The sequence below is a fragment of the Salvelinus alpinus genome, chromosome 14 (assembly GCF_045679555.1).
Source record: "Salvelinus alpinus chromosome 14, SLU_Salpinus.1, whole genome shotgun sequence".
Classification (NCBI taxonomy): Eukaryota; Metazoa; Chordata; class Actinopteri; order Salmoniformes; family Salmonidae; genus Salvelinus; species Salvelinus alpinus.
In genome coordinates, this window is record NC_092099.1 from 39710208 (window position 1) to 39736793 (window position 26586).

Here is a 26586-nt window from a genome sequence, read left to right on the forward strand (position 1 = left end):
ATCAGGCTAGTTAAATCCCAGGAAGTGATGTCAGAGGACGTTTCTAATCCTCCTTCCTCTTTGTCTCCCTGGCAGGTTCCTCGTTCAGTTCAAGCAGGACAAGGTATGTGTCAAGTTCATCCAGGGGGGGCCTAAGAACGGCACCAGTGCTTCCTGCAAGCGCAAGAACAACCGCCTACTGGAGGTGTCTGTGCCATCATCGCCATAGAGACGACACAACCTCACTGATAGGGTTGTCATGACAGTTCACCATCAGACCTAAACTCCAGCCCCACCCCCAATGACTGTGCAATTTACGCTACTTTTTGTTATTTGTCAATATTCATTTCCTCACTTTTCAGTTGTCCTCAAAGTACATGTCTTCTCTAAGCTTTACTCAATATACATGTATGTACAAATAATTATTCTAAACTGTTATCTTTTTCAATGTGTAATTGAACAGTGTAGATCCATATCCTTATAAATGTCATTACTCAGACAATAATTCAGTGGTTTGGTGCACAAGGACCTCCCCTATGCCCCTTATGAAAGCTTGTGATTGGTAAGATGGACAGGAAGTTGTTAGAATTGTCAGGAAGTTTCCAACCACCACAGGAAATGAGATGAACCCCAGGGTTCCCAAGCCTACCCTATGCACAGTTTTTTAAAAGTTATTTATCTGGATTTTGCCTATGGAAAGGATGAAATGCATTGAAATTGAATGAATAGAATGGAAGTCCCAATTCAATCATTCATCCGTTCTATTCATTCTATGTGTTTCTACTTAGCCGATAGGCGAAATCCAAATACCGTAGATAACTTGTGAAAAACTGGGCCCAAATTACTATCCTAGATTCCCAGATTTAAGGCTGGTCAGTCTTTTTAGTTTTCAATGGCCCTCTTGTGTGAAATGTAAGGGAAATTAGCTATTTGCCTGGAAGGCTGCCTAGGCTAGGCTACACCATCTCTAGCATTCCTCCTCCCTTTGGCCTGAGTAAATCAGTAAAAGGACGCAGCATGTCGACAGACGGAACACAAGATTAAGTTCTACACTCTGATAGACGTTTTCTCAAGCACATGCTGTTGAGAGAAACACTCACTCACTGACTATCATACACATCAGCTATACATAAGCTAAGATGTAGACCCAGCATGGATAGAGTATGTAGGGGTAAATTATAGTGTCCTTATGCTAGTTCTCTTATTGCTGTGATGCAGAAATATCTATGCTGTTTTTGCCATCACAATGTAGGCAGTTACATTTTTTGTAGCCCCATTCTGGCTAATAATAAATGCAGTGTTTTTCTTGGGACTGGCCCCAGCTGTTTTTTGAGTGCATATGACCATATAGTACATTCTTGAAGTTTTTTCAGAAATCTAGCAATCACCGCTTTACTGTCTACTCTACCTGTGCACAGACTATACTTTATACACACACAAGCCAATGTCCCTGATCTTTGAAATTAGGAAGTCTATTGTAATATGATATTCTTTATCAGGAGGTTTCGTGGGAGTTTGGACTGTTGACTTCAAAGTTAAACAATTGGGTTCTCTGGTGGTGGAGGTTGTAGCTCAGCCAAACTGCTCTAGATCACATTCCTATAGATCCTGCTGGGGTATTTTAATTATTAGTAATTTCACAGAAAAACCACAGGTGGACTTTGAGGAATGTTTTTTTCCTTGCACGGGGAGGATGTTGTGCTAAATCGAATGATGTTTGTTGCTTCTCAGTTCTGTACAGTTTGAGATTTCAATGCAGTTTGCTACAAGGTTAATAACTCTCTCGCGCTTCTGTTTATATTTGAAGTAAAATATGAAAATAGAAACGCAAAATGACGTATGCATTCTTGTCGTGTGCCTAATGTAAGACAGAAAGAACATGCAAGTGTTTCAATAGTATTCAATGTAACACATTTACAAGTAATTTTTTTAAATAAAAAAAAAGCAATAAATACTTTGACTTTGTGATTGTGAAAGAGTGGAAGCGTATGGGCAATTCCACTGACAAATCTGAGTCTCCACATCACACTAACTGGAAGTGCCCATATGTACTGTGCATGTTCATCAGTTCAGTTTATGATCTCTCAAGACAGATGTTTTCCAGTCATCAGCATTACCAGGCATCGACCGCTAACCATTGATGCATACACACAAACATTTTAGCTGTACATTACAGTATATCCATCACAACACAAGTAATAATCTTAATGAACTCTCTAGAGCTCCTGTTATTGTCTTTTCACATCTGACCGTCCACAGTAGACCTACCATACAGTACTTAATGCCCCGTCCACTTTGTAAACCCTACTACCACTTCATCCATTAGATCAAATGACAGTCTGAGATGCTATTCATCAGTAGTGTATCAGGTGAGCTGAGAGAGAGGCCCTTTGTCCCACCCTCTCTCTTTCAGCTCTCCTGGTACACTGATAGTAAGGGGTGGACCGGAAGGGCCTGTATGTAAGACGACCCGACCAGGCAGCTACCCAGATGTTTTCCATCACATCTGGAGAGTTGTTCTGGGTTAAATTCCGCGGCTTAAGGAGGCTGCCGGCAAGAGGCCCCTGAGGAGCAGCCCTCGACAGATTGTGCACAGCACAGATAGAAATAGCCCACAATTATGGGCTGTCCCGGTCCAAGTTCCCACCATCCTGTAGTCCTCTGGATGCTGGGAAAGGAAGGTGTGGCCTAGTATTCTGCTGAGAAGAGAACCAGCCCTCTGGGAAGGGCTAACAAAGAACAGAACAGACAAAGCATTACCTCATGTTACGTAGCTACATGTAATTGACAGTGAATAAGAAATCAGAGCTCACAACGTTCAAATATGAACTATGAACCCAATTGCAATCATTTATTTAATTCATCACAGTTTTGCTTACTAAAGCAGCACCTGCTTGAGTGTAAAGTTGAGTTTGGTGGTCTGCACAGAGTTCCAATACTTTTAGACCTAAACACCTGCATAATATAATCACATCAGTGATGTTAATAAACATACTGATGTGACCCTCAGGTATTTTGAGATTTCAGTTACAGAATCCTCTGGCGCCACCAAGTGGAACTTGGTACCATCTTAGATCGGCTTCCGGTATTCTGTTTCACCCTACTGATGGGAAAGATTGACTTATCAAAAAGGTCCGCAATAGTAAATCATCCCTCTTATATCTACAGTTGAAGTCAGATGTTTACATACACCTTAGCCAAATACATTGAAACTCAGTTTTTCACAATTCCTGACATTTAATCCTTGTCAGGAATTAATACACTCAATCAATATTTGGTAGCATTGCCTTTAAATTGTTTAACTTGGGTCAAATGTTTCGGGTAGCCTTCCACAAGCTTCCCACAATAAGTTGGGTGAATTTTGGCCCATTCCTCCTGACAGAGCTGGTGTAACTGAGTCAGGTTTGTAGGCCTCCTTGCTCGCACACGCTTTTTCAGTTCTGCCCACAAATTTTCTATAGGATTGAGGTCAGGGCTTTGTGATGGCCACTCCAATACCTTGACTTTGTTGTCCTTAAGCCATTTTGCCACAACTTTGGTAGTATGCTTGGGGTCATTGTCCATTTGGAAGACCTATTTGTGACCAAGCTTTAACTTCCTGACTGATGTCTTGAGATTTTGTTTCAATATATCCACATAATTTTACTTCCTCATTATGCCATCTATTTTGTGAAGTGCACCAGTCCCTCCTGCAGCAAAGCACCCCCACAACATGATGCTGCCACCCCCTTGCTTCACGGTTGGGATGGTGTTCTTCGGCTTGCAAGCGTTCCCCTTTTTCCTCCAAACATAACTATGGTCATTATGGCCAAACAGTTCTATTTTTGTTTCATCAGACCAGAGAACATTTCTCCAAAAAGAACGATCTTCTTCCCCATGTGCAGTTGCAAACCGTAGTCTGGCTTTTTTATGGCGGTTTTGTAGTGGCTTCCTCCTTGCTGAGCGGCCTTTTAGGTTATGTCAATACAGGACTCATTTTACTGTGGATATAGATACTTTTGTACCTGTTTCCTCCAGCATCTTCACAAGGTCCTTTTCTGTTCTGGGATGGATTTGCACTTTTCACACCAAAGTACGTTAATCTCGAGGAGACAGAACGCGTCTCCTTCCTGAGCGGTATGATGGTTGCGTGGTCCCATGGTGTTTATACTTGCGTACTATTCTTTGTACAGATGAACGTGGTACCTTCCGGCATTTGGAAATTGCTCACAAGGCTGAACCAGACCAATTTATTTTCTGAGGTCTTGGCTGATTTCTTTTGATTTCCCCATGATGTCAAGCAAAGAGGCACTGAGTTTGAAGGTAGGCCTTGAAATACATTCACAGGTACACCTCCAATTGACTCAAATGATGTCAATTAGCCTATCAGAAGCTTCTAAAGCCATTACATCATTTTCTGGAATTTTCCAAGCTGTTTAAAGGCACAGTCAACATAGTGTATGTAAACTTCTGACCCACTGGAATTGTGATACAGTGAATTATAAGTGAAATAATCTGTCTGTAAACAATTGTTGAAAACATTACTTGTGTCATGCACAAAGTAGATGTCGTAATCGACTTGCCAAAACTATAGTTTGTTCACAAGAAATTTGTGGAGTGGTTGAAAAACGAGCTTTAATGACTCCAACCTAAGTGTATGTAAACTTCCATCTTCAACTGTATGTGCAGTCACTGTGGGGATGACTTCCTCGATGCACTTATTGATAAAACCAGTGACTGATGTGGTGTACTCCTCAATGCCATCGGAAGAATCCCGGCACATATTCCAGTCTGTGCTAGCAAAACAGTCCTGTAGTTTAGCATCTGCTTCATCTGACCACGTTTTTATAGACCGAGTCACTGGTGCTTCCTGCTTTAATTTGAGCTTGTAAGCAGGAATCAGGAGGATAGAATTATGGTCAGATTTGCCAAATGGAGGGTGAGGTTGCGCATTGAAACATGCTGATAGAAATGAGTTTAAACTGAATTAAGTTTTCCTACATTAAAGTCCCCGGTCACTAGGAGCACAGCCTCTGGGTGAGCGGTTTCTTGTTTGCTTATTTCCTTATACAGCTGACTCAGTGGGGTCTTAGTGCCAGTCTGTGGTGGTAAATAAACAGCCACACTTTTTTTAAATGAAAACTCTCTTGGCAAATAGTGTGGTCTACAGTTTACAATGAGATACTCTACTTCAGGAGAGCAAAATCTAGAGACTTCCTTAGATTTCGTGCACCAGCTGTTGTTTACAAATATACAGAGACTGCCCCCCCCCCTCGTCTTGTGCTGTTCTGTCTAGCCGGTGCAGCGTATATCTCGCTAGCTGAATGTTTTACATGTCGTCATTCAGCCACGATTCGGTGAAACATAAGATGTTACAGTTTTTGATGTCCCGTTGGTAGGATATTCGTGATCGTACTTCGTCTAATTTATTGTCCAGTGATTGTACGTTGGCAAGTAATATTGATGGTAAGGGCAGATTTCTCACTCGCCGTTGGCGAATCCTTACAAGGCACCCCGCCCTGTGTCCTCTATACCTGCGTCTCTTTCTCTTGCCAATGACAGGGATTTCGGCCTTGTAGGGTGTCTGAAATACATCCTGTGCGTCCTGCTTGTTGAAGAAAAAATCTTTGTCTCATCCGAGATGAGTGATCGCTGTCCTGATATCCAGAAGCTGTTTTTTTGCCGTAAGATACGGTGGCAGAAACATTATGTACAAAATAAGTTACAAATAATGCCAAAAAAACACAGAATTGCACAATTGGTTAGTCACCCGTAAAGCGGCTGCCATTTCTTCTGGCGCCATCTTCATAATTGTTATTCGTAAATTGTATTGTTATTTGCAATTTACATTCAACCAAGGTTGATTAAAAAAACACATAGCACAGTCATAGCAAGTAAAACGTTTCTGTAACCATTACTGAACATGTTGCTGTAGTTAAGGACACATTGATCTTACATGTTTTTGTAAATACAGCAATATATCTTATGACATACAGTATCTCTGACTATCTCTATTTAGTGCCAATACAATGCTACTGAGATATTCACGGTAACTTGATGCTAGAGCAATGAAACACAGTACAGTAAAAGTAACTATTAAACTGTAAGAAAATTATTTATACCGTATTTTACTGTAATTAAAAGGGATTAGAGCTAGCAGGTTGTCTGTATGCATTTGCATATTACAGTATATTAATGAATACTAGGTGTTTTATATCAGTTCCTCTTCTAGAGGTGTAAACAAAGGCTTCCAAACTAGCCATGATTACGGGGCAAAACACAACAAATGAACACAAGGTAATATTCAACCATTAAAAGGTGTCAGACCCGCTATCCCTCTGATCTGTTTCCTATATGGGTAGTTGCCATACGGCCAAAACAAACGTAGAACAATTATTTCCTCTAAAATGTAGGTAAAAAAAAAATAGAGTTACAATAAACTGTCTAAACAACTCAAAATGTTACATGGCCAGCTTCAATTTTGAGTTTATATCCAATTGAATTAACCATTTAATGCATTAGTGCCTTGAATTTGTCCTCTGGTGTGACATTACACTTAATGGTTATGTAAAGGTTTCAATGATTCCCAAATAGACAAGACAAATCTTTTTTTTCATTATTTAGTTACTTCTGTCTTTAAATCAGTAATCATATTCTTGGATTTAAAATGAAAAACATATTATTTCCTTGTTTAATTAAATCAAATCAAATGTTATTTGTCACATGCACGTGTTTAGCAGATGTTATTGTGGGTGTAGTGAAATGCTTGTGTTTCTAGCTCCAACAGTGCAGTAATATCTAACAAGTAATATCTAACATATTTCACAACAATACACACAATACACACAAATCTAAAGTAAAGAAACAGAATTAAGAATATATAAATATTTGGACGAGCAATGTGAGTGGCATAGACTAAGATACAGTAGAATATGATAGAAAAAACTGTATACATATGAGATGAGTAATGCAAAATATGTAAACATTATTAAAGTGGCCAGTGATTTCAAGTCTATGTATATAGGGCAGCAGCCTCTAATGTCCTAGTGATGGCTATTTAACAGTCTGATGGCCTTGAGATAGAAGCTGTTTTCAGTCTCTCGGTCCCAGCTTTGATGCACCTGTACTGACCTCGCCTTCTGGATGATATCGGGGTGAACAAGCAGTGGCCCGGGTGGTTGTTGTCCTTGCTGATCTATTTGGCCTTCCTGTGACATCGGATGGTGTAGGTGTCCTGGAGGGCAGGTAGTTTGCCCCGGTGATGCGTTGGGCAGACTGCACCAGCCTCTGGAGAACCCTGTGGTTGTGGGCAGTGCAGTTGCCGTACCAGGTTGTGATACAAACCGACAGGATGCTCTTAATTGTGCATCTGTAAAGGTTTGTGAAGGTTTAAGTTGCCAAGCCAAATTTCTTCAGCCTCCTGAGGTTGAAGAGGTGCTGTGTCGTCTTCTTCACCACACTGTCTGTTTGGGTGGACCATTTCAGTTTTTAAGTGATGTGTACGCCGAGGAACTTGAAGCTTTCCACCTTTTCCACTGTGGTCCCGTCAATGTGGACAGGGGGGTGCCCCTCTGCTGTTTCCACGATCAACGATCAGCTCCTTTGTTTTGTTGACGTTGGGTGAGAGGCTATTTTCCTGGCACCACACTCCCAGGCACCTCAACTCCTCCCTGTAGGTTATCTCGTCATTGTTGGTAATCAGGCCTACTGCAAACTTGATGATGGAGTTGGAGGTATGCGTGGCCACGCAGTCATGGGTGAACAGGGAGTACAGGAGGGGGCTGAGCACGCATCCTTGTGGGTCCCCAGTGTTGAGGATCAACGAAGTGGAAGTGTTGTTTCCTACCTTCACCACCTGGGGGGATGGGGTGGGGGGGCGTCAGGAAGTCCAGGACCCAGTTGCTTAATCATGAGCTTGGAGGGTACTATGGTGTTGAATGCTGAGCTGTAGTGAATGAACAGCATTCTTACATACAGTGGGGTAAAAAAGTATTTAGTCAGCCACCAATTGTGCAAGTTCTCCCACTTAAAAAGATGAGAGAGGCCTGTAATTTTCATCATAGGTACACTTCAACTATGACAGACAAAATGAGAAAAAAAATCCAGAAAATCACATTGTAGGATTTTTTATGAATTTATTTGCAAATTATGGTGGAAAATAAGTATTTGGTCAATAACAAAAGTTTATCTCAATACTTTGTTATATACCCTTTGTTGGCAATGACAGAGGTCAAACGTTTTCTGTAAGTCTTCACAAGGTTTTCACACACTGTTGCTGGTATTTTGGCCCATTCCTCCATGCAGATCTCCTCTAGAGCAGTGATGTTTTGGGGCTGTTGCTGGTCAACACGGACTTTCAACTCCCTCCAAAGATTTTCTATGGGGTTGAGATCTGGAGACTGGCTAGGCCACTCCAGGACCTTGAAATGCTTCTTACGAAGCCACTCCTTCGTTGCCCGGGCGGTGTGTTTGGGATCATTGTCATGCTGAAAGACCCAGCCACGTTTCATCTTCAATGCCCTTGCTGATGGAAGGAGGTTTTCACTCAAAATCTCACGATACATGGCCCCATTCATTCTGTCCTTTACACAGATCAGTCGTCCTGGTCCCTTTGCAGAAAAACAGCCCCAAAGCATGATGTTTCCACCCCCATGCTTCACAGTAGGTATGGTGTTCTTTGGATGCAACTCAGCATTCTTTGTCCTCCAAACACGACGAGTTGAGTTTTTACCAAAAAGTTATATTTTGGTTTCATCTGACCATATGACATTCTCCCAATCTTCTTCTGGATCATCCAAATGCTCTCTAGCAAACTTCAGACGGGCCTGGACATGTACTGGCTTAAGCAGGGGGACACGTCTGGCACTGCAGCTCTCTGCAGGTCATTCACTAGGTCCCCCCGTGTGGTTCTGAGATTTTTGCTCACCGTTCTTGTGATCATTTTGACCCCACGGGGTGAGATCTTCCGTGGAGCCCCAGATCGAGGGAGATTATCAGTGGTCTTGTATGTCTTCCATTTCCTAATAATTGCTCCCACCGTTGATTTCTTCAAACCAAGCTGCTTACCTATTGCAGATTCAGTCTTCCCAGCCTGGTGCAGGTCTACAATTTTGTTTCTGGTGTCCTTTGACAGCTCTTTGGTCTTGGCCATAGTGGAGTTTGGAGTGTGACTGTTTGAGGTTGTAAACAGGTGTCTTTTATACTGATAACAAGTTCAAACAGGTGCCATTAATACAGGTAACGAGTGGAGGACAGAGGAGCCTCTTAAAGAAGAAGTTACAGGTCTGTGAGAGCCAGAAATCTTGCTTGATTGTAGGTGACCAAATACTTATTTTCCACCATAATTTGCAAATAAATTCATAAAAATCCTACAATGTGATTTTCTGGATTTTTTTTCTCATTTTGTCTGTCATAGTTGAAGTGTACCTATGATGAAAATTACAGGCCTCTCTCATCTTTTTAAGTGGGAGAACTTGCACAATTGGTGGCTGACTAAATACTTTTTTGCCCCACTGTAGGTATTCCTCTTGTCCAGATGGGATAGGGTGTAAAGTGCGATGGCGATTGCATCGTCTGTGGATCTATTGGGGATGTAAGCAAATTGAAGTGGGTCTAGGGTGTCAGGTAAGGTAGAGGTGATATGATCCTTGACTAGTCTCTCAGAGCACTTCATGATGACAGAAGTGAGTGCTATGGGGCAATAGTCATTTTGTTCAGTTACCTTTGCTTTCTTGGGTACAGGAACAATCTTGAAGCATGTGTGGACAGCAGACTGGGATAGGGAGAGATTGAATATGCTAACCAAGTGTCTCGCAATTACATTTAAGGTAAGATACACAGTTATTTCACTAAGCCCATGTCAAAAGCAATTATCTTACTTGCTAAACAATTAATTTAACATTTTATCCAAGATAACTTATTGTCACCACAACGGACAATACACACAATAGGCAGTCAAATTTTATTGTTAAGATATAATTAATGACACTTTCAGAAGTTTCTGACCACTATAAAAATGTTTCTAAACATCAGTAATGGATCCTCATTAAAGAATTTGAAGTGTACTCATTCCAATTACAAGGACTTCCCAAATCGGAAGTGGATCATTTGCGTACCTGCTGCCTTCCTTGGATGTGGTAGCCATATCTCAGGCTCCCTCTCCAGAATCAAACCCTGATTCCCCGTTACCCATGGTCACCATGGTAGGCACAGAAACTACCATCGGAAGTTGATGGGGCAGACATTCGAATGATATGCCAGTGCCACGAAGGGTCACTCTCTATGGGTTTTGGGTCTGATAAATGCATGTCCCCGAAGGTCAACAATTGTTGGCATATCTTAGCACTAGAATTGACACAGTTATCAAAGTAACATTTGAGCAATAAATGGAACCTTAACTGATTTAATGAGCCATTCACATTTTCACTGCACTGCTTAATCTTTGGGACAAGAATATGGCATAATCAAACAGTTAGAGCAGGGGGGGAACAGTCTCCAAAAGAGGCACAGCTGATTTGGCCCTCTCAAGATGGATCACGTATGTCAATTAGAGGAGTGAAACTGGTAGGACAGACAGAGAGGGACCAAGGGGAGGGATGGTCTAATGCAGGGAGTGAGAACCAGGAATAGGAGTACCACAGCCCCCAATATGTGCCTGCACCATCACCAGGGCCACGTAAAAGAACTCAATCCTCCCCAGAGGGCAGAGACAGACCCAGAGGTCACGAGAGCAATGCTCACCTGCCGACAGTGAGAAACCAGGCCTGGGATAATGAAAACATAAATATTGCATTCAGAATCACTTAAAATTATCAAAATTGCAACAGGATACAAATAGGTCTCATGCAAATAAGTGTTATTTGATGAAAAATAAGTCTAAAGAGGTAATTATAGAAGTTTATTAATTGGTTATGTTCCCTGGAGTGACAGCTACTTCCTCTGGCGTGACACACCAAGGGAAAAAAGCTGTCACACCATTGGAAATCTCAGGCTGTATGGTCCATTTTGGGGCTTACAGTAAGCTTTCCATATGATTTCACCACAACATGTTTCCATTGCTTTTTATACTTCAATTGTCAAAAAGTATTCTTATTTGTAATATATACACATTCAAACTGCATCATACCAAAGAACTTAGAAACTGACCCCTTTTATGGCAATGGCTCAAAAGTGCAACATTTTGATAAATATTTATCATAAAGCTTTTACAATCTGGTCAGGCCATGTGCTCCAGCCATGTCTTCAGTACTTACTCATTGCAAGATAACTGTCCCTACCACAATGGTGCCCAAATGCTGGCTCATTATTGAATCACAGAATTGTGTCACACCAAGTGGACATTGCTTTTATGGACAAAATGTAATCAATCAAAACTATTTGGAAATATCATGAATAGACTTGAGGACTATTGTTATTTTAAATAAACTTCTGTGTTATAACTAAAAGATTAGGTGAAGGGAATTGTATTCATTTAAATAAATGTTATAATAAATACTTAAATTCAAAGCTCCACAACCTTACCTGGGACAGTCACACCATTGGACAATTGTCACGTTTGGTTCCAAATTGTAAGAAAACAAATAATACACGGCAAGAATGTACTTATGATCCAAGTTTTTTTTAAACAAAGCTTTTAGTATTATATCATTTTTTTGCCAATTTATGTTCAGTTAAATTTGTGTTTGCCATCATGGACAAAAAAAGGGGTGTCACAACTACCTATATACATTTAATTATTAGGGGACTACTATCATATATCATTTTACATGCTGTAAATTATGTACGTGATTGGATAACATTTGCTTTGAAGATTCCGCCATGCTTGCTGTGTTCTTTGTTTAGAGAGATCTAAGTGGGAAACTCAGAGTTGGGGATGAAATATTAACAGTGGGAGGGCGTTCAAGTGGGTTTTCCGAGTCGTATGCGGGTATTTATGAAATGTACAGATGTTATGAATGTGGCTGATGGCCATACTGTTGGCCTTGCAGTGGGTGGAGGAAGTTAAGCCAGAAAGAGTAGTTATTTGCTCTGATTCATGTGCAGTGCTAAGGAGTCTCCAGTCCTTTATATCACGTAGCAAACAATACCTACTTTATGAGGTGCTACAAACCCATGCCAGGAGTAAACAAATGGGTATAAAGATAATATTTACATGGCTCCCCAGCTCATGTGGGATTGGAGGGGAACGAGGCAGTTGATGTACTGGCTAAACAAGCACTAAGTAGTTGGGATGTTGATATGGTAGTTTCAATGAGCAAGGCAGAGGCAAAAAGCATGATATGGACAGTGATGGTGGAGAAATGGCAGGAGCAGTGGAATAGAGATACTAAGGGCAGGCATTTATTTCAAGTACAGAGGAAAGTTGGGGAGAACGGCAGGAAGGGACAGAAGAGAGGAGACTATATTTACAAGATTAAGGGTGGGACACAGCCAGTCGAATAAGACCTTACATGTGATAGGAAAGTATCCAACAGGAAAATGTGAGTATTGCCAGGAAACAGAGACAGTGGAGCATGTATTGATACAGTGTGGACATTATTGGAAGGAAAGAGAGAGGATGAGATCTAGTATGAGGAAGAAGGGGATACAGGAAATTCGTTTAAAGAGTATATTGAGTAGAACGTCATTAGATATAGTCTCAAATATTTTGTTATCTTTTTTTAAGAGCAACGGGGCTGGCAGGTAGGATTTAGTTTCTCCGTCTCTGGCCCACACTCCAGTGCAGTAGGTGGCGGTAATGCGCCCTAATGTTGGATGCCAACCGCCGATTAACCCCACCAAAGAAGAAGAAGAAGTACGAACGCGGCATATTGTCTACGTCATATCAAGCTTGCGCAGCCGTAGTACACCCTTCACTTTTCACTGAGTTTTTAGGTCTGGCCTGTTCAGTTGTGTCGCAGTATTTCGTGTTTCTTCGACTGTTTTTGAGGATAACTTTGATTTCGGTAAGTAGTGTAATTTAACTTGTATGTCTGGTATGATGACGATAGTAGTAGCTAGCTAAATCAATTAAGTTTATTTGACGCCTGCGCAAGTTTGCTAACTTTAGCAATTATGCTAGCTAACGTTAGCTATTTAACTCTGTCAATCATGCTAGCATTGTAGTTTGGTATTTCTACACAGCAGTAGTTTGCTAGTTCGTCTTGCAAGATGTTACAGATGTTCAGTATTTGTTGATTTGCAGTTCAATTCGTCAGTAACTAACTAGCTAGCTAACTGGCCATGCATGGATTGCGTCTCCGAGGCCGCTGTGTTAGCCAGCCGGCCGGCCTTTAGCTAACTAGGTAACGCATAGCCAGCAGAGCCGACCCCCTTGCATTCAGTTAGCTAGGGTCGGAAAGCATTCCTGTGTCTAAGACACCGCAGGAGCAGGCGAGATATGGCATGTAAAACGTACCTCAATCCATGGATGTACACCGAATGCAGGGGGGAAGTAGATGTACTTTCTTACCGGTGTGGGACACCCAGGTGCAAACATGCTTTTTTTCTTCTTCTTCATACTACAAAAATTACAAGGTAGCCTACTCGGCTGACACTGACAAACATATCAATAACAACTGTTGTCTGATCCATGTAATTTGCCAACGAAAAGGGGAGACACAAATACAATATGAGATCCATCTAATCTGGAGGAGGAAATTATTGTCCAAAAACAATAAGTGCCACAGACCCAATGACAAAGACAGTGAATATGCACACTCGCCAGGGATATGTCCAATGTTCTCCACTGGTGCAAATAAGATAGGCTACTGTTCGCACAATTAAGTTAAGGAATTTGATACCTTTTCGTTGTCATCTCTTTATAGCCATTTGTTTTCCAATTTTATTTTTGTGATTGATTTTTAAATATTGGGATATCCCTGGCTGGGTCTCTTTGTTTTTCACCGACAGTCGCACTTAAACAATCATCTGTTTGGTAATTGCAGCTTGCGCTGCCCAAATTGCAGGCCCTTCCGACTGTAGGCTTTGTGATGTAAATGTAACCTTTATTTAATTAGGCAAGTCAGTTAAGAACAAATTCTTATTTACAATGACGGCCTACACAGGCCAAACCCGGATTATGCTGGGCCAATTGTGCGTGGCCCTATGGGACTATGGGACCTATGTCTGGTTGTGATACAGCCTGGAATCGAACAATGGTGTTTGTAGTTAAGCCTTTAACACTGATATGTGGTGCCTTAGACTGCTGGGCCACTCCGGAGCCCCCAATGTAAAACAATCCACGTGTTTTTTAAGTTAATGATGTTCTGTGGCCAAATCATGCTTTCTGTTGTATCCTATTTTGAAGGATTTTATTTATTTCTGTATAGACAGGAGTAAGCTAATTAGGCTATATAATTTTGGAAATTTAATTCGATATACTTTAGGGAAAGCTTCCCCATGTCTTATGGACACGTCACCTATGCCTTTTTAATGTGGCATAAACACAACCAGTCATGATATCATCTGATTGCCAAACAAAGATGCTCCTGTAGGCTACCCGCAAATATTTGTCCACTCACAAAATTATTTCAGCATCCAAACGCAAACAGTGCACTGTGCACCTGCGATTTGATTACTGGGAAGAGACATCTGTTATTCTGCGATTGTCATTAGGCCTACACTTGTAGCCTGAATTGAAGCATCCACTGTTGTCCATGTACGCCTCTGTCTTGGCCACTCATCTCCGCCTTGCCCGTGACCGTCTCGGCCACTCATCTCCCTGTGACAAAATGTAAGTGTTCTCCTCAAACCACAGCACAATTTGGTTTCCAGTCAATTCGCAAATTTTCATGCGGCTGACATGCAGTAATGTTAATTAATTGTGTAATAGCCTATAGTTTTTGAACATGTTGTATTAATTGTTATAGGCTAACGTTTTACCGGGACAGCGTACCCCCACTATTTATTTTGCATGGGCGCTCTACCGGAGCATACCGCCTTTTGCCCCTGGTCCCATAATCACAACTGTTACACAGAGAAGATTGAATGACTTTGTTTATATGTGAACTGACATTTTTGTCCTCCTTTAGCAAGCAGTAACAACAGCAGCCATTGAAATGGCACATCCCGTTGAACAACAAATGAGCTGATTCCAAAATGGCTCCTGTGGCTTCTGCTACCTACAAAAAGGATAGTTTTCCTGAAAAACGTAGCAATCGCTCAATCTTTTGATGTAACAGACAATTCGGAGTACAGCACATTTCTCATCAATGGATTGAGGTACTTTTCCCAAGCCATGTCTTGTTCTGGCTCCGTGTGTCTTAAATACACATGAATGCTGTTCGACCCTAGTACAGCTGTAAGCAAGTGGATCGGATCTGCTGGCTAAGTAAAGTAACTATCATTAGCTGATCTTTCAGCTATAGTATAATCTTTTCTCTGTCTCATTCAGGGTGTCTTTTTATGAGTAATCAAAAGATTCAGAAGCCAACGCTTACAGGCCAGCGTTTTAAAACTAGGAAGAGAGGTGGGTGTAAACTGAATATTGATATCATGACTGGTCAATTGCTGTTATGATTTGTCCCTAATAAATGCATTGATCTTTCAACAGATGAAAAGAAGGTGTTTGACCCTACTCAGTTTCAGGAAACCATTGTACAAGGTTTGAACCAAACTGGCAGTGATCTGGACGCTGTTGCGAAATTTCTTGATGCCTCTGGTGCCAAGCTTGACTACCGCCGCTATGCTGAGACGCTCTTCGACATCCTGGTGGCTGGCGGAATGCTTGGTAAGGATAGAATAGAATGCTTGGTAAGGATAGAATCGAATGCTTGGTAAGGATAGAATAGAATGCTTGGTAAGGATAGAATAGAATGCTTGGTAAGGATAGAATCGAATGCTTGGTAAGGATAGAATAGAATGCTGGGTAAGGATAGAATAGAATGCTGGGTAAGGATAGAATAGAATGCTGGGTAAGGATAGAATAGAATGCTGGGTAAGGATAGAATAGAATGCTGGGTAAGGATAGAATAGAATGCTGGGTAAGGATAGAATGTTGGTGTAAGGATGGGAAAGAATAGAATGCCGGGAAAATAATATAGTTCTGGTGATAGAATAGAATGAAAGAATGTGTGTGACAGTCTGTATAATAACTTTCCCTTTTTATTCTTGTTCAGCCCCAGGTGGTACCTTGTCAGATGACTTGACCCGTACAGAGTTCTGTCTGTTTACAGCACAAGAAGACCTGGAGACCATGCAAGCATATGCTCAGGTACACTTGTGCAATAGTGTTTGTTTTTGGTTTAACAATAAAGAGCTGAAAATGATGATACCTTGACTTACTAGCAATATTAGTAGTGGTGATTCAAACCCCTTTCCCCTTTTTACTGACAGAAAATGTTGATTATGATAAGTGTGCTACAGTTTTGATTGACATTAGGCTGTTTTTTTAGAGATCTGATTTAATTTTCCCATTCGATACCTAGGTTTTCAACAAGCTTATCAGGCGTTACAAGTACCTGGAGAAAGGGTTTGAAGAGGAGATCAAGAAGGTGAAGGCATTGTTGATTGTCGTCTTGAGCAACATTGTTCAAGATGTGACTTGCTCTCTTATCTGTTGGATCGTTCAACCGTAAACTAGTTATTCAACTCATTGATGTTTCCCAAAGGACATCAACAGGGTGCTGGTAAAAATGAGTGCACTGTAAAGGGAATAGGGTGCTATTTGGGATGAAGTCTTGATAGATGTCAGAATGGATAACATTATTGATCCTGGCATGATTATAGAATATGCAATTCTTTCAACTTATGTTCAATAATGTTATCCAGTCCAAAGTGCTGCATTCTATCCACACCGTATACTCCTTTCTTTGGCGAATATGCAATTTAAGTTTGCTAAGGTTAGAATGGAATAGAATTGCATTCTGTTCTTATACCAGCATTCTATTGTATTCCATTCTAAGTTTCAGTGTTTGAGTTTCCCTCTTGTTCTTCTCTCCTGTGCAGTTGCTGCTATTCCTGAAGGGATTCACTGAGTCTGAGCGCAACAAGCTGGCCATGTTGACTGGCATTCTGCTGGCAAATGGCAACATCTCAGCCTCTATCCTTAACAGCCTCTACAATGAGAACCTCGTCAAAGAAGGTGTGCAGCAGTGCCAGCTCAATAGGGCAGGCTTCTGCTACAAAAGTTAAACGGATAGTATGAGATTTATGGTATCCATGAGTCTGATGAACTCATGGATACCATTATGTCTCTGATTGGCTCTTGAAACTACCTCTTAACTTCCTTCATACTGGACACAGAGTCCATGAGTTAATCTGATCGCTTTAAGCCTGAACTGATTCTCCATGAATCATTATTTAAAAAAATCTAGGACTAGATTTAATCTGTCTGGAAACCAGCCTGTATACTTACAGGCTCATATCCAGTTACTTTATTACTTAAATTAAACGTTGCGTACATTCACTGTGAATGTGAATTTATGAAGGGCATATTTATGGTTTTGTCTCTTACAACAGTCCTTGTGTCTGAAGTTGCTTCACTTCTGTTTTTACGGGGCAGACTTGTAAAACTTGTAGAATCGTCTCCTGTGGTATTTGGCTTTTCACCTGGTAGGCACTAGGCCTAAAATATGGTGTCCCCTTATTTTTTTACCCAGGTGTCTCTGCAGCCTTTGCTGTGAAACTTTTCAAATCCTGGATCCATGAGAAGGATATCAACTCTGTGGCAGGAAGTCTTCGGAAGGTTGGCATGGATAATAGACTTTTGGTGAGTGAGACCACCAATCATGTGGGTAATGTCCAATCCAAAGCCATGCTAGTTTTCCTTTGGTCAGTGTAAAAACAATAATTAGGGAAGTTAAGAATGGGCAGCTCTCCTGGGAATACGAAGGCTGTATCTCAATTTGTCTATCTCCTCGCCACCTCAACTGTACTGAAGGAGAAGATCCAAGGTCGATCCCCTTTGACAATCTTTCCAATGAGTTTTGAGGGGGTATGCAAGGAATCGAGGAAAGATGAATTGAGAAAGAGCCAAGGGGAAGCCTTCAGAGTTGGACAGTGCTTAATCATAAAGATACAATGTAATAGTATTTGTTCTATTTAATTCTGTGATGTAAAGCCTGTTTCTCCACCTTGTGTTTTGCAGGAGCTGTTCCCTGCCAACAAGCGGAGCTGTGAGCATTTCTCTAAGTACTTCACAGATGCCGGTCTCAAAGAGCTGTCGGACTTTGCCAGGAACCAGCAGGCCATAGGGTCCCGTAAGGAGCTTCAGAAGGATCTCCAGGAACAAATGGAACGCGGGGACCCTTTCAAAGACGTGAGTCCAAAGTCTGGGTCTATGCTGATTGCTGGAGAAGCACTCCACTGGTTGAGTTCCCTACCCTTAACCCTTAAAGGGTGCAATTGCTCTCATTCTCCCTTCTGTATTTAGAAGCATTGGGTTGGTGTTAGCATGAGGAGTACATTTGAGCACACTTGGGGTAGAAAATTGGAACACAGCCTTGGTCTGTGTTGATGAAGGATATTGTTTGATTATGATGCCTAATTTTGTTAGCATGGGATGCAGATGAAATGCCCAATAACCAGAAGCAGTTCCTTACTTACTGACCTGCTTTCCTGTCATCCTTTCCCTCCAGATCATTGCGTCAGCCAGGGAGGAGATGAAGAAGAACAACATCTCAGAGCAGACCATGATCGGCATCGTGTGGACCAGTGTTATGAGCTATGTGGAGTGGAACAAGAAAGAGGAACTGGTCACAGAACAAGCCATCAAGCATTTGAAGGTGAGCTGGTTGGTTTACACTGATTTTGCCCTTCCCCATTTCTCCTCCCAAATCCAGTCAGCTGATGTTCTGAAAGAGCTGCAAAATCTGGACCCCTACAAATCAGCCGGGCTAGATAATCTGGACCCTTTCTAAAATTATCTGCTGAAATTGTTGCCACCCCTATTACTAGCCTGTTCAACCTCTCTTTCGTGTCGTCTGAGATTCCCAAAGATTGGAAAGCAGCTGCGGTCATCCCCCTCTTCAAAGGGGGGGACACTCTTGACCCAAACTGCTACAGACCTATATCTATCCTACCCTGCCTTTCTAAGGTCTTCGAAAGCCAAGTCAACAAACAGATTACCGACCATTTCGAATCCCACCATACCTTCTCCGCTACGCAATCTGGTTTCAGAGCTGGTCATGGGTGCACCTCAGCCACGCTCAAGGTCCTAAACGATATATTAACCGCCATCGATAAGAAACAATACTGTGCAGCCGTATTCATTGACCTGGCCAAGGCATTCGACTCTGTCAATCACCACATCCTCATCGGCAGACTCGACAGCCTTGGTTTCTCAAATGATTGCATCGCCTGGTTCACCAACTACTTCTCAGATAGAGTTCAGTGTGTCAAATCGGAGGGTCTGTTGTCCCGGCCTCTGCCAGTCTCTATGGGGGTGCCACAGGGTTCAATTCTTGGACTGACTCTCTTCTCTGTATACATCAATGATGTCGCTCTTGCTCCTGGTGAGTCTCTAATCCACCTCTATGCAGACGACACCATTCTGTATACTTCTGGCCCTTCTTTGGACCCTGTGTTAACAACCCTCCAGGTGAGCTTCAATGCCATACAACTCTCCTAGTAAAACTAAATGCATGCTTTTCAACCGATCGCTGCCTGCACCTGCCCGCCTGTCCAACATCACTACTCTGGACGGCTCTGACTTAGAATATGTGGACAACTACAAATACCTAGGTGTCTGGTTAGACTGTAAATTCTCCTTCCAGACTCACATCAAACATCTCCAATCCAAAGTTAAATCTAGAATTGGCTTCCTATTCCGCAACAAAGCATCCTTCACTCATGCTGCCAAACATACCCTTGTAAAACTGACCATCCTACCATTCCTCGACTTTGGCGATGTCATTTACAAAATAGCCTCCAATACGCTACTCAATAAATTGGATGCAGTCTATCACAGTGCCATCCGTTTTGTCACCAAAGCCCCATATACTACCCACCACTGCGACCTGTACGCTCTCGTTGGCTGGCCCTTGCTTCATACTCGTCGCAAAACCCACTGGCTCCAGGTCATCTACAAGACCCTGCTAGGTAAAGTCCCCCCTTATCTCAGCTCACTGGTCACCATAGCAGCACCCACCTGTAGCACGCGCTCCAGCAGGTATATCTCTGGTCACTCCCAAAACCAATTCTTCCTTTGGCCACCTCCTTCCAGTTCTCTGCTGCCAATGACTGGAATGAACTACAAAAATCTCTGAAACTGGAAACACTCATCTCCCTCACTAGCTTTAAGCACCAGCTGTCAGAGCAGCTCACAGATTACTGCACCTGTACATAGCCCATCTATAATTTAGCCCAAACAACTACCTCTTTCCCTACTGTATTTATTTATTTATTTTGCTCCTTTGCACCCCATTATTTATATCTCTACTTTGCACATTCTTCCACTGCAAATCAACCATTCCAGTATTTTACTTGCTATATTGTATTTACTTCGCCACCATGGCCTTTTTTTGCCTTCACCTCCCTTATCTCACCTCACTTGCTCACATTGTATATAGACTTATTTTTCTACTGTATTATTGACTGTATGTTTGTTTTACTCCATGTGTAACTCTGTGTTGTTGTATGTGTCGAACTGCTTTGCTTTATCTTGACCAGGTCGCAATTGTAAATGAGAACTTGTTCTCAACTTTCCTACCTGGTTAAATAAAGGTGAAATAAAATTAAAATTTCACAGAGCCATCACTTTCACCGCTGTGATGGGATTGAGTGTCATTTTTTGCCACTAGTTTTCATGACTCAAAAAACACCCCCTTCTTCTCCACCTCTCCGCAGCAATACAGCCCCTTGCTGAAGGCGTTCACATCCCAGGGAGCCTCTGAGATCCTACTGCTCGTGAAGATGCAGGAGTACTGCTACGACAACATCCACTTCATGAACTCCTTCCAGAAGATTGTGGTGCTGCTCTACAAAGGTAACAGCACGGGTAGAAGAAGCAAATTAGATATCTTTGGTTAGTTACCAGTATCTTTGGTAAAAGCGATGCTTAGCACTCAGCATTAAGAAGATGGATTGAGGGAAATGCCCTGCAACAGACTAGCTTCCTGTCCAGGGAGTGTGCTTGTACATCAAGCTGCCTTATGCTACAGAAACAGGAGAAGGGCTCCTGCCTTATGGGTTGTTCTGGCTTGGACAGGGCTTACTTATACAAAGGTAAAGGAGATCAGTGAAGAGCGTTGTCTGCCTCCTCAGTCCTTGTTTCCTCAATACCTATCAAAGCTCATTGGAGGAGGATGTCTGAGGGAGGGACCTTGGATACTTGTATCCATTGAGCAATGATCCTATCTTCTGATCCTTTCTGAATGACCCTGGATTCAGACAGTAGCAACCAAAACCTTCCCGCCGCGCTTATCAAAGCGGGATCTGGATTATCTTCCTTTAAAAGTATGTTCCTATTCCGGCTAGCCGATCTGAACCCACCAGAAAATATTGTAGGGACAGAGGTCAGTTTATATTGGTGTGTCTTCTTCCAAATATAAGAGGGGGAGAGGTGAGACATATGTACGCTTTCACTTGCTGAAGAAGCAGATTCTGCTGTTAATGTGTGAATGCAAGGTGAGTGACATGAGAGAATATTTTTCTGTTGCCTAACAGATTCACATCAACACTTTGTATTTTGGCACAATTGTCTTTGTCAAGTGGCAATAACTGCATCTTCATGCAGTTGTAATTTTCATGTTGATTTATTTTTCCCAGCGGATGTTTTGAGTGAGGAGGCCATTCTTAAGTGGTACACAGAGGCCCACGTTGCCAAAGGAAGGAGTGTGTTCCTGGAACAGATGAAAAAATTTGTGGAGTGGCTCAAGAACGCAGAGGAAGGTGAGCATGGCTAACATTTGACGTTAGTCAGGTAATTTAGCAGGAAATCTTATCCAGCGCCACTGAAAATCAATTAATTCAACTAGCTCATCCTCTAGTCCCTGTGGTTTTGTCTGTATTCGCCATAGCACTGTATTCTGTTCATGCAGTTGACTTGAATCTCAAATTTTCTCCCAGAATCTGAGTCCGAGGAGGACGAGGCTGCTGACTAACGGACCTCAAGCCAAATCCAAGGCGTGTCATTTTTTTACATTTTTTTTTTATAACGTACAGTGGCACCAGGAGCAGTAGAATGTTCTGTTACAGAAGTGCTTGTCTTCCCCCACCCCCCCTCTTTTCTTTTTTCTACCTCCTCCACTCCAACCATGATGTATAGATGTAAGGGCTTTTACATTCTGTTCATTTTAAAACTAATAAAGTTTACACTTGTGGATAGCATGAATCATGAATAGTCTCCCTTGAAGTTCTTAATGATTCCTCATTTGAAGGGAAAGACATGTTGCCACATCTAACCCCCTAAGGTCAATGTCCGCGCCCCTGCGGAAATTTTATTGGCATATTAATCAAAAATCCCCATAAAAATCTGTCAGTTTAAGCTGGGGGCGGGTCACTATCTGTTCCATGTAGTGAATCTGTTATTCAATGCGTTTACGTATGGGCTAATGGCAGTAAGGCCAAATTAAAATGTTTAATTAAATCATTTTACAATATTTGTTTTTGATACTTCAAGTGATCTTCAAAATCAAATGGCAAAATTATCATTATGACCTTAACAATTTCATATAGATTAGATTTCATTTCTTTACACTATCAATTAGACTCTTTAAAATAAAGTTTAGTACTGGCATTCAGTGTTGGTGTAATTACTCTGAGATTGTGTCATTCTGAATAGTGTAATTTACTCATGAGGCTTTTGAAATGACCCTCAACAGCAGTTATGAAAAGTTGGGGCACAGAGATATTGTTGATGTAAGTGTGAAATTAGTGATTTTAAAAGGATGGATTATGTTAGTGTAAATTTTTTTAATAATGGGCAATTCCATGGTGACAGTGACAGACACATTTTAAAGTGAAACTGTCAAACAAAAACCAATGATTGCAAAGTTAAACAAACCATACCACTGCATGCACAAGGACTACTTTTAACAATTTCCACTCAACATTTTACCAAAACACATTTACTTGGAACAGTGCAGAGTTTGGTTCGAAACAGAATGATGGTTTGTGCAGATCCCTTACCCATCCCTTTAATATGATTCATGCTCATACACATGCAATATTAACCTAACCTACATGTGATCCAAAGTACCTGGAAAGACTAACATTATGCACTACATACCTTGAAGTGCACAAGGAGCAACATTATTCACGGTGTACAAAACAACGATCCAACTCCTCACTTTAAATAGCAATTATGGCTCAGTCAAGCATGATGAAAACAAGGGGATGAGACAGTAATTCAAAGCCCAACATAAACACTTGAATATCACCTACTGTAGGAGGTCGAGGCAGTGAAAAACAAGTAATTTAGAACAAAATACAGTTAATTTGTGTAACACTTTTCTTTAGTTCTCAAAGCTCTACTGAGGAAAAATAAATAATTATATACAATAAAAACCCATTTGGAATAAAGGCAGGTGAAATGGCAATAGTGGGCTAGGTGCTAAATACATTTTTGATTGGGACTGTAGAAGTGGGATTTAATGCCTGTTTTAAAAGGTCAGAGTAATTGAGGCTATCAGGTGGTCAGGGAGAGCATTCCACAGGTAAGGGTCAAGGGAGCAGAAGTCTTGTTCACCCATAGTTCGGAGATGTGTCTTGGGGACTTAGCGCTTTAGAGAGAGGCTGGAGCGAAGAGTTTGATGTGGCTCGCTGTTTGAGATGAGGTCGCTTCTGTAGGTGGGGCTCATTCCATTTAAGGCTTTACATACAAGCATGGGGATTTTGGAGTCGATCCTGTAATTGACCGGTAGCCAGTGGAGTTGGGCCAGGATCGGGGCGATGTGGTCTGACTTCTTGGTCCTGGCAGCACTGCTCTGCGTTAAATGGAGCCTCTAGTGATTTGGCTGGGAGGCCACCCAAACAGCGCATTGCTGTAGTCAGTCAGAGAGAAGATGTCGTGGATGAGTTTCTCTGCGTATGACAGCAATTTCGACAGAAGAACATATATAAAAAAATGAATCCCCTGGCATGGTGGGTAATGTTGAGGTCATTGCAGGACAGTTAACAGACTGGGGGGTTGTCAAGATATCTCAATTAGCAAGACACTTTATTCTGAGTCACTGAGTAAAGTTACTCTTACAGGTTTTGATTGACTGAATTAATTAAACAAATACAGTCTGTATAGTATACTCTGTGGTGCATTGAACATGCAGGGAACCTCTCACCATGCGGACCTGGAACTGGCCATCCTTGACTTGTTTTTCCAGCCTGCAGAACAACTTCATGTTTTTTATGTACTGTAGTAGGGTATTGTATGTTTGAAGCCCCATGCATGCTTTCACCTCAGCCACAAACAGGCTACAACAATAAAATAAAGATTGGGGGACGCAGATTTGTTCTACTGCTTTTGAATAAATAGTTACAGCATTGTATGTTCAGAAACGTTAAATACATTTTTGCTAATCACCAACAGATGGCAGTATGTGTATGTCTTAAAAATGTGTTCCTCTCCAGTGAAACATAGGACAAATGAACCTATTAAAATGGCTATAGCTTGAAAGTGCTATCAAATCTAGGAAGTATTAGACTTTTCTTTTTGTCCCTAAGGAAGCGTAGCTTTGTTGTTTTTGTTTTGTTAAGTATTTACAAAGAACATGGAGCAATTGGGAAGGCACTGTTCTGAGAGAGCAGTGTGTGTGTGCATGTGTGTGTAGCTGAGCAGGCAGCCATGTTGTTGATGGCTGTGATGTCCTCCCACCTCTCTGTACTGTCAACAACACCAGCGGCGCCAAGGCAGTGGGACTTTGCTGTGCCTGTCAAGCTGCTGTTGCCTGCCGCAGTCTTGGTAAGCTGTCACAGTGCACTCCCCTCCTCTCTTCCCTTCTCATCACTGTATGTCAGTAGATGCTCTGGTAGTAGTGTAAGCCAAAGGTGTGTGCTGCTGCGAAGGGACCATGCTACCGAATATGCCCTGCATGCAGGAGTTTTCCCTGTCAACTAAAGGAGCTGTTTGTTTCTTAGTACTTGAGCATCTATTTTCAATTGTTCGATGGTGACTAGATTATAACACCTGTTGACTCTTGTCAAGCTTTGTCTAGTAATGAGGGACTCTTGAGATGAGGGGGATAGAGTTGCCTTGACGAGTGGATTCTCAGGGGATGTTGGTGTACCCCACTTTATTGCTTGACATTTAGCCTTTTAGGATTCTCCTAGTCATGATGTGTATGCAACAATACGGCATCTATCTATGCAATACTATTTGATATTGACAACAAATCAATTGAAGAGGGCTATGGATTCCACCATTTCATATTGTTGTGGAAAACTCGATCCAGAGATTAAAGCAGAGACTATTTAATTGTATAATAGAAAAATCTTTTTTCAAGCAGCTGCGTGGGAGATCTGTGTCTGATTTCACAGGGAAGAACTTGAATAATAAACTGTTCCGTGTCCCTTATGTAGTGAGAGGTAATAATACAATCATAATGTTACACAACAGTTATTTTTGACAAGCAACAGTTCCGGAACACAACATGTTAGGGTGCAGACATAGCAGGAGTCTATGAAAGGCATAACATCACAGTCCAACACAGAACATATCTCTTGAGAAGTTACAATGTCTTACCCCAAATTCTGCCACCACAATATTATAAACAAAAACAACCTCTCTTACATAAACAACTGCTCTTACATTTACATTTACATTTAAGTCATTTAGCAGACGCTCTTATCCAGAGCGACTTACAAATTGGAAAGTTCATACATAGTCATCCTGGTCCCCCCGTGGGAATTGAACCCACAACCCTGGCGTTGCAAGCGCCATGCTCTACCAACTGAGCCACACGGGACCAACTCTTACATACACATAAACAACTGGCAGTTTAGTTTTAGGAAATTGAAACTTAAAAATGTTTCTCTTCTCTCTCTGTTGAGCTTGCAGCGTGAACTGAATAGAACTCATTGTGCCAAGGGACTTGTGAAAACAATTATTCTGGATTTCACACTGCTGCTTGGTCAATAAACAGACTCAGAATGCAATGCAGAATTCATCGAAATAACACCGTCAGAAAACAGACACACAACACAGCCAGGACAGGACTAGTTTGTTGATGACACCCCGGTTGTAGGCCTGATAACGAGTCAGCCTATATGGAGGAGGTAAGTGAACTGGCATTGTGGTGCCAGGCCAATGTCGTGTCTGTGACTATCATTAAATGTGAAGACTGTATATTACCAAATCAATTATCGATGTTTAATTTAATTACGCAATTAAACTAATCATGTAACTTTAATCAACTAAGTCGGGGCACCACGGATTTTTTTTTTATAGTGTCAATTTCCCGAATATAACTCATATCTCATAGATATTTTCATATCTTATCAAAACAGTTTCTTATTAATGAATTGTTATTATTACCTCATCAGTTCTCATTACTGAACGTCGCAAACCCTTGGATATCTGCACAAACCCTAGCCTAAATCATGAATCAGCGATATACAAATTGGCTTAATTATTTATTTACTAACTAAATAATCACAGAAATATATTACAAACAAACAGTAGATACTGGTTACTAACACAATGCATTGATAAGTCCCCAGTGGGCTAAACCGGTATGACGGCTTGGTAGACAATGGAAAGGGGTGGGGACAGAT

At 41.5% G+C, this 26586-nt stretch overlaps 2 protein-coding genes and 1 non-coding gene across 6 annotated transcripts in view; 2 read left to right on the forward strand and 1 right to left on the reverse strand.

The window, feature by feature from the left end:
- The window catches only part of LOC139538910 (unconventional myosin-Ib-like), a 136312-nt gene extending 134379 nt beyond the window's left edge, over positions 1-1933 (forward strand). For all 4 annotated transcript variants that reach the window (XM_071341476.1, XM_071341477.1, XM_071341478.1 and 1 more), the window contains one exon: positions 76-1933. In XM_071341476.1, the coding sequence (XP_071197577.1) occupies positions 76-208 (133 nt within the window). In that variant the 3' untranslated portion in view covers positions 209-1933. The remainder of the gene's footprint in view (positions 1-75) is intronic.
- A 10846-nt stretch (positions 1934-12779) lies between these two features.
- LOC139538911 (eIF5-mimic protein 2-A-like) lies at positions 12780-22217 on the forward strand. Its single transcript, XM_071341480.1, has 12 exons — positions 12780-12902; positions 15332-15406; positions 15491-15667; positions 16056-16150; positions 16365-16430; positions 16885-17020; positions 17538-17647; positions 18026-18196; positions 18516-18662; positions 20725-20863; positions 21646-21768; positions 21946-22217. The coding sequence occupies exons 2-12, from the start codon at positions 15343-15345 to the stop codon at positions 21978-21980; spliced, it is 1263 nt and encodes a 420-aa protein (XP_071197581.1). The 5' UTR covers positions 12780-12902; positions 15332-15342; the 3' UTR covers positions 21981-22217.
- A 3486-nt stretch (positions 22218-25703) lies between these two features.
- Positions 25704-25780, reverse strand: trnaa-ugc (transfer RNA alanine (anticodon UGC)). Its single transcript has one exon. It is a non-coding gene; the product is annotated as a tRNA-Ala (tRNA).
- Positions 25781-26586: the final 806 nt, after the last annotated feature.

What these genes read in the sequence shown, in the direction of transcription:
- LOC139538911 (XM_071341480.1), top strand. Translation starts at nt 15,343, where the DNA reads ATGAGTAATCAAAAGATTCAGAAGCCAACGCTTACAGGCCAGCGTTTT. An exon ending in TTTTAAAACTAGGAAGAGAG is followed by an intron (nt 15,407 to 15,490) that starts GTGGGTGTAAAC and finishes ATCTTTCAACAG; the next exon opens with ATGAAAAGAAGGTGTTTGAC. An exon ending in TGAGAACCTCGTCAAAGAAG is followed by an intron (nt 17,021 to 17,537) that starts GTGTGCAGCAGT and finishes TTTTTTACCCAG; the next exon opens with GTGTCTCTGCAGCCTTTGCT.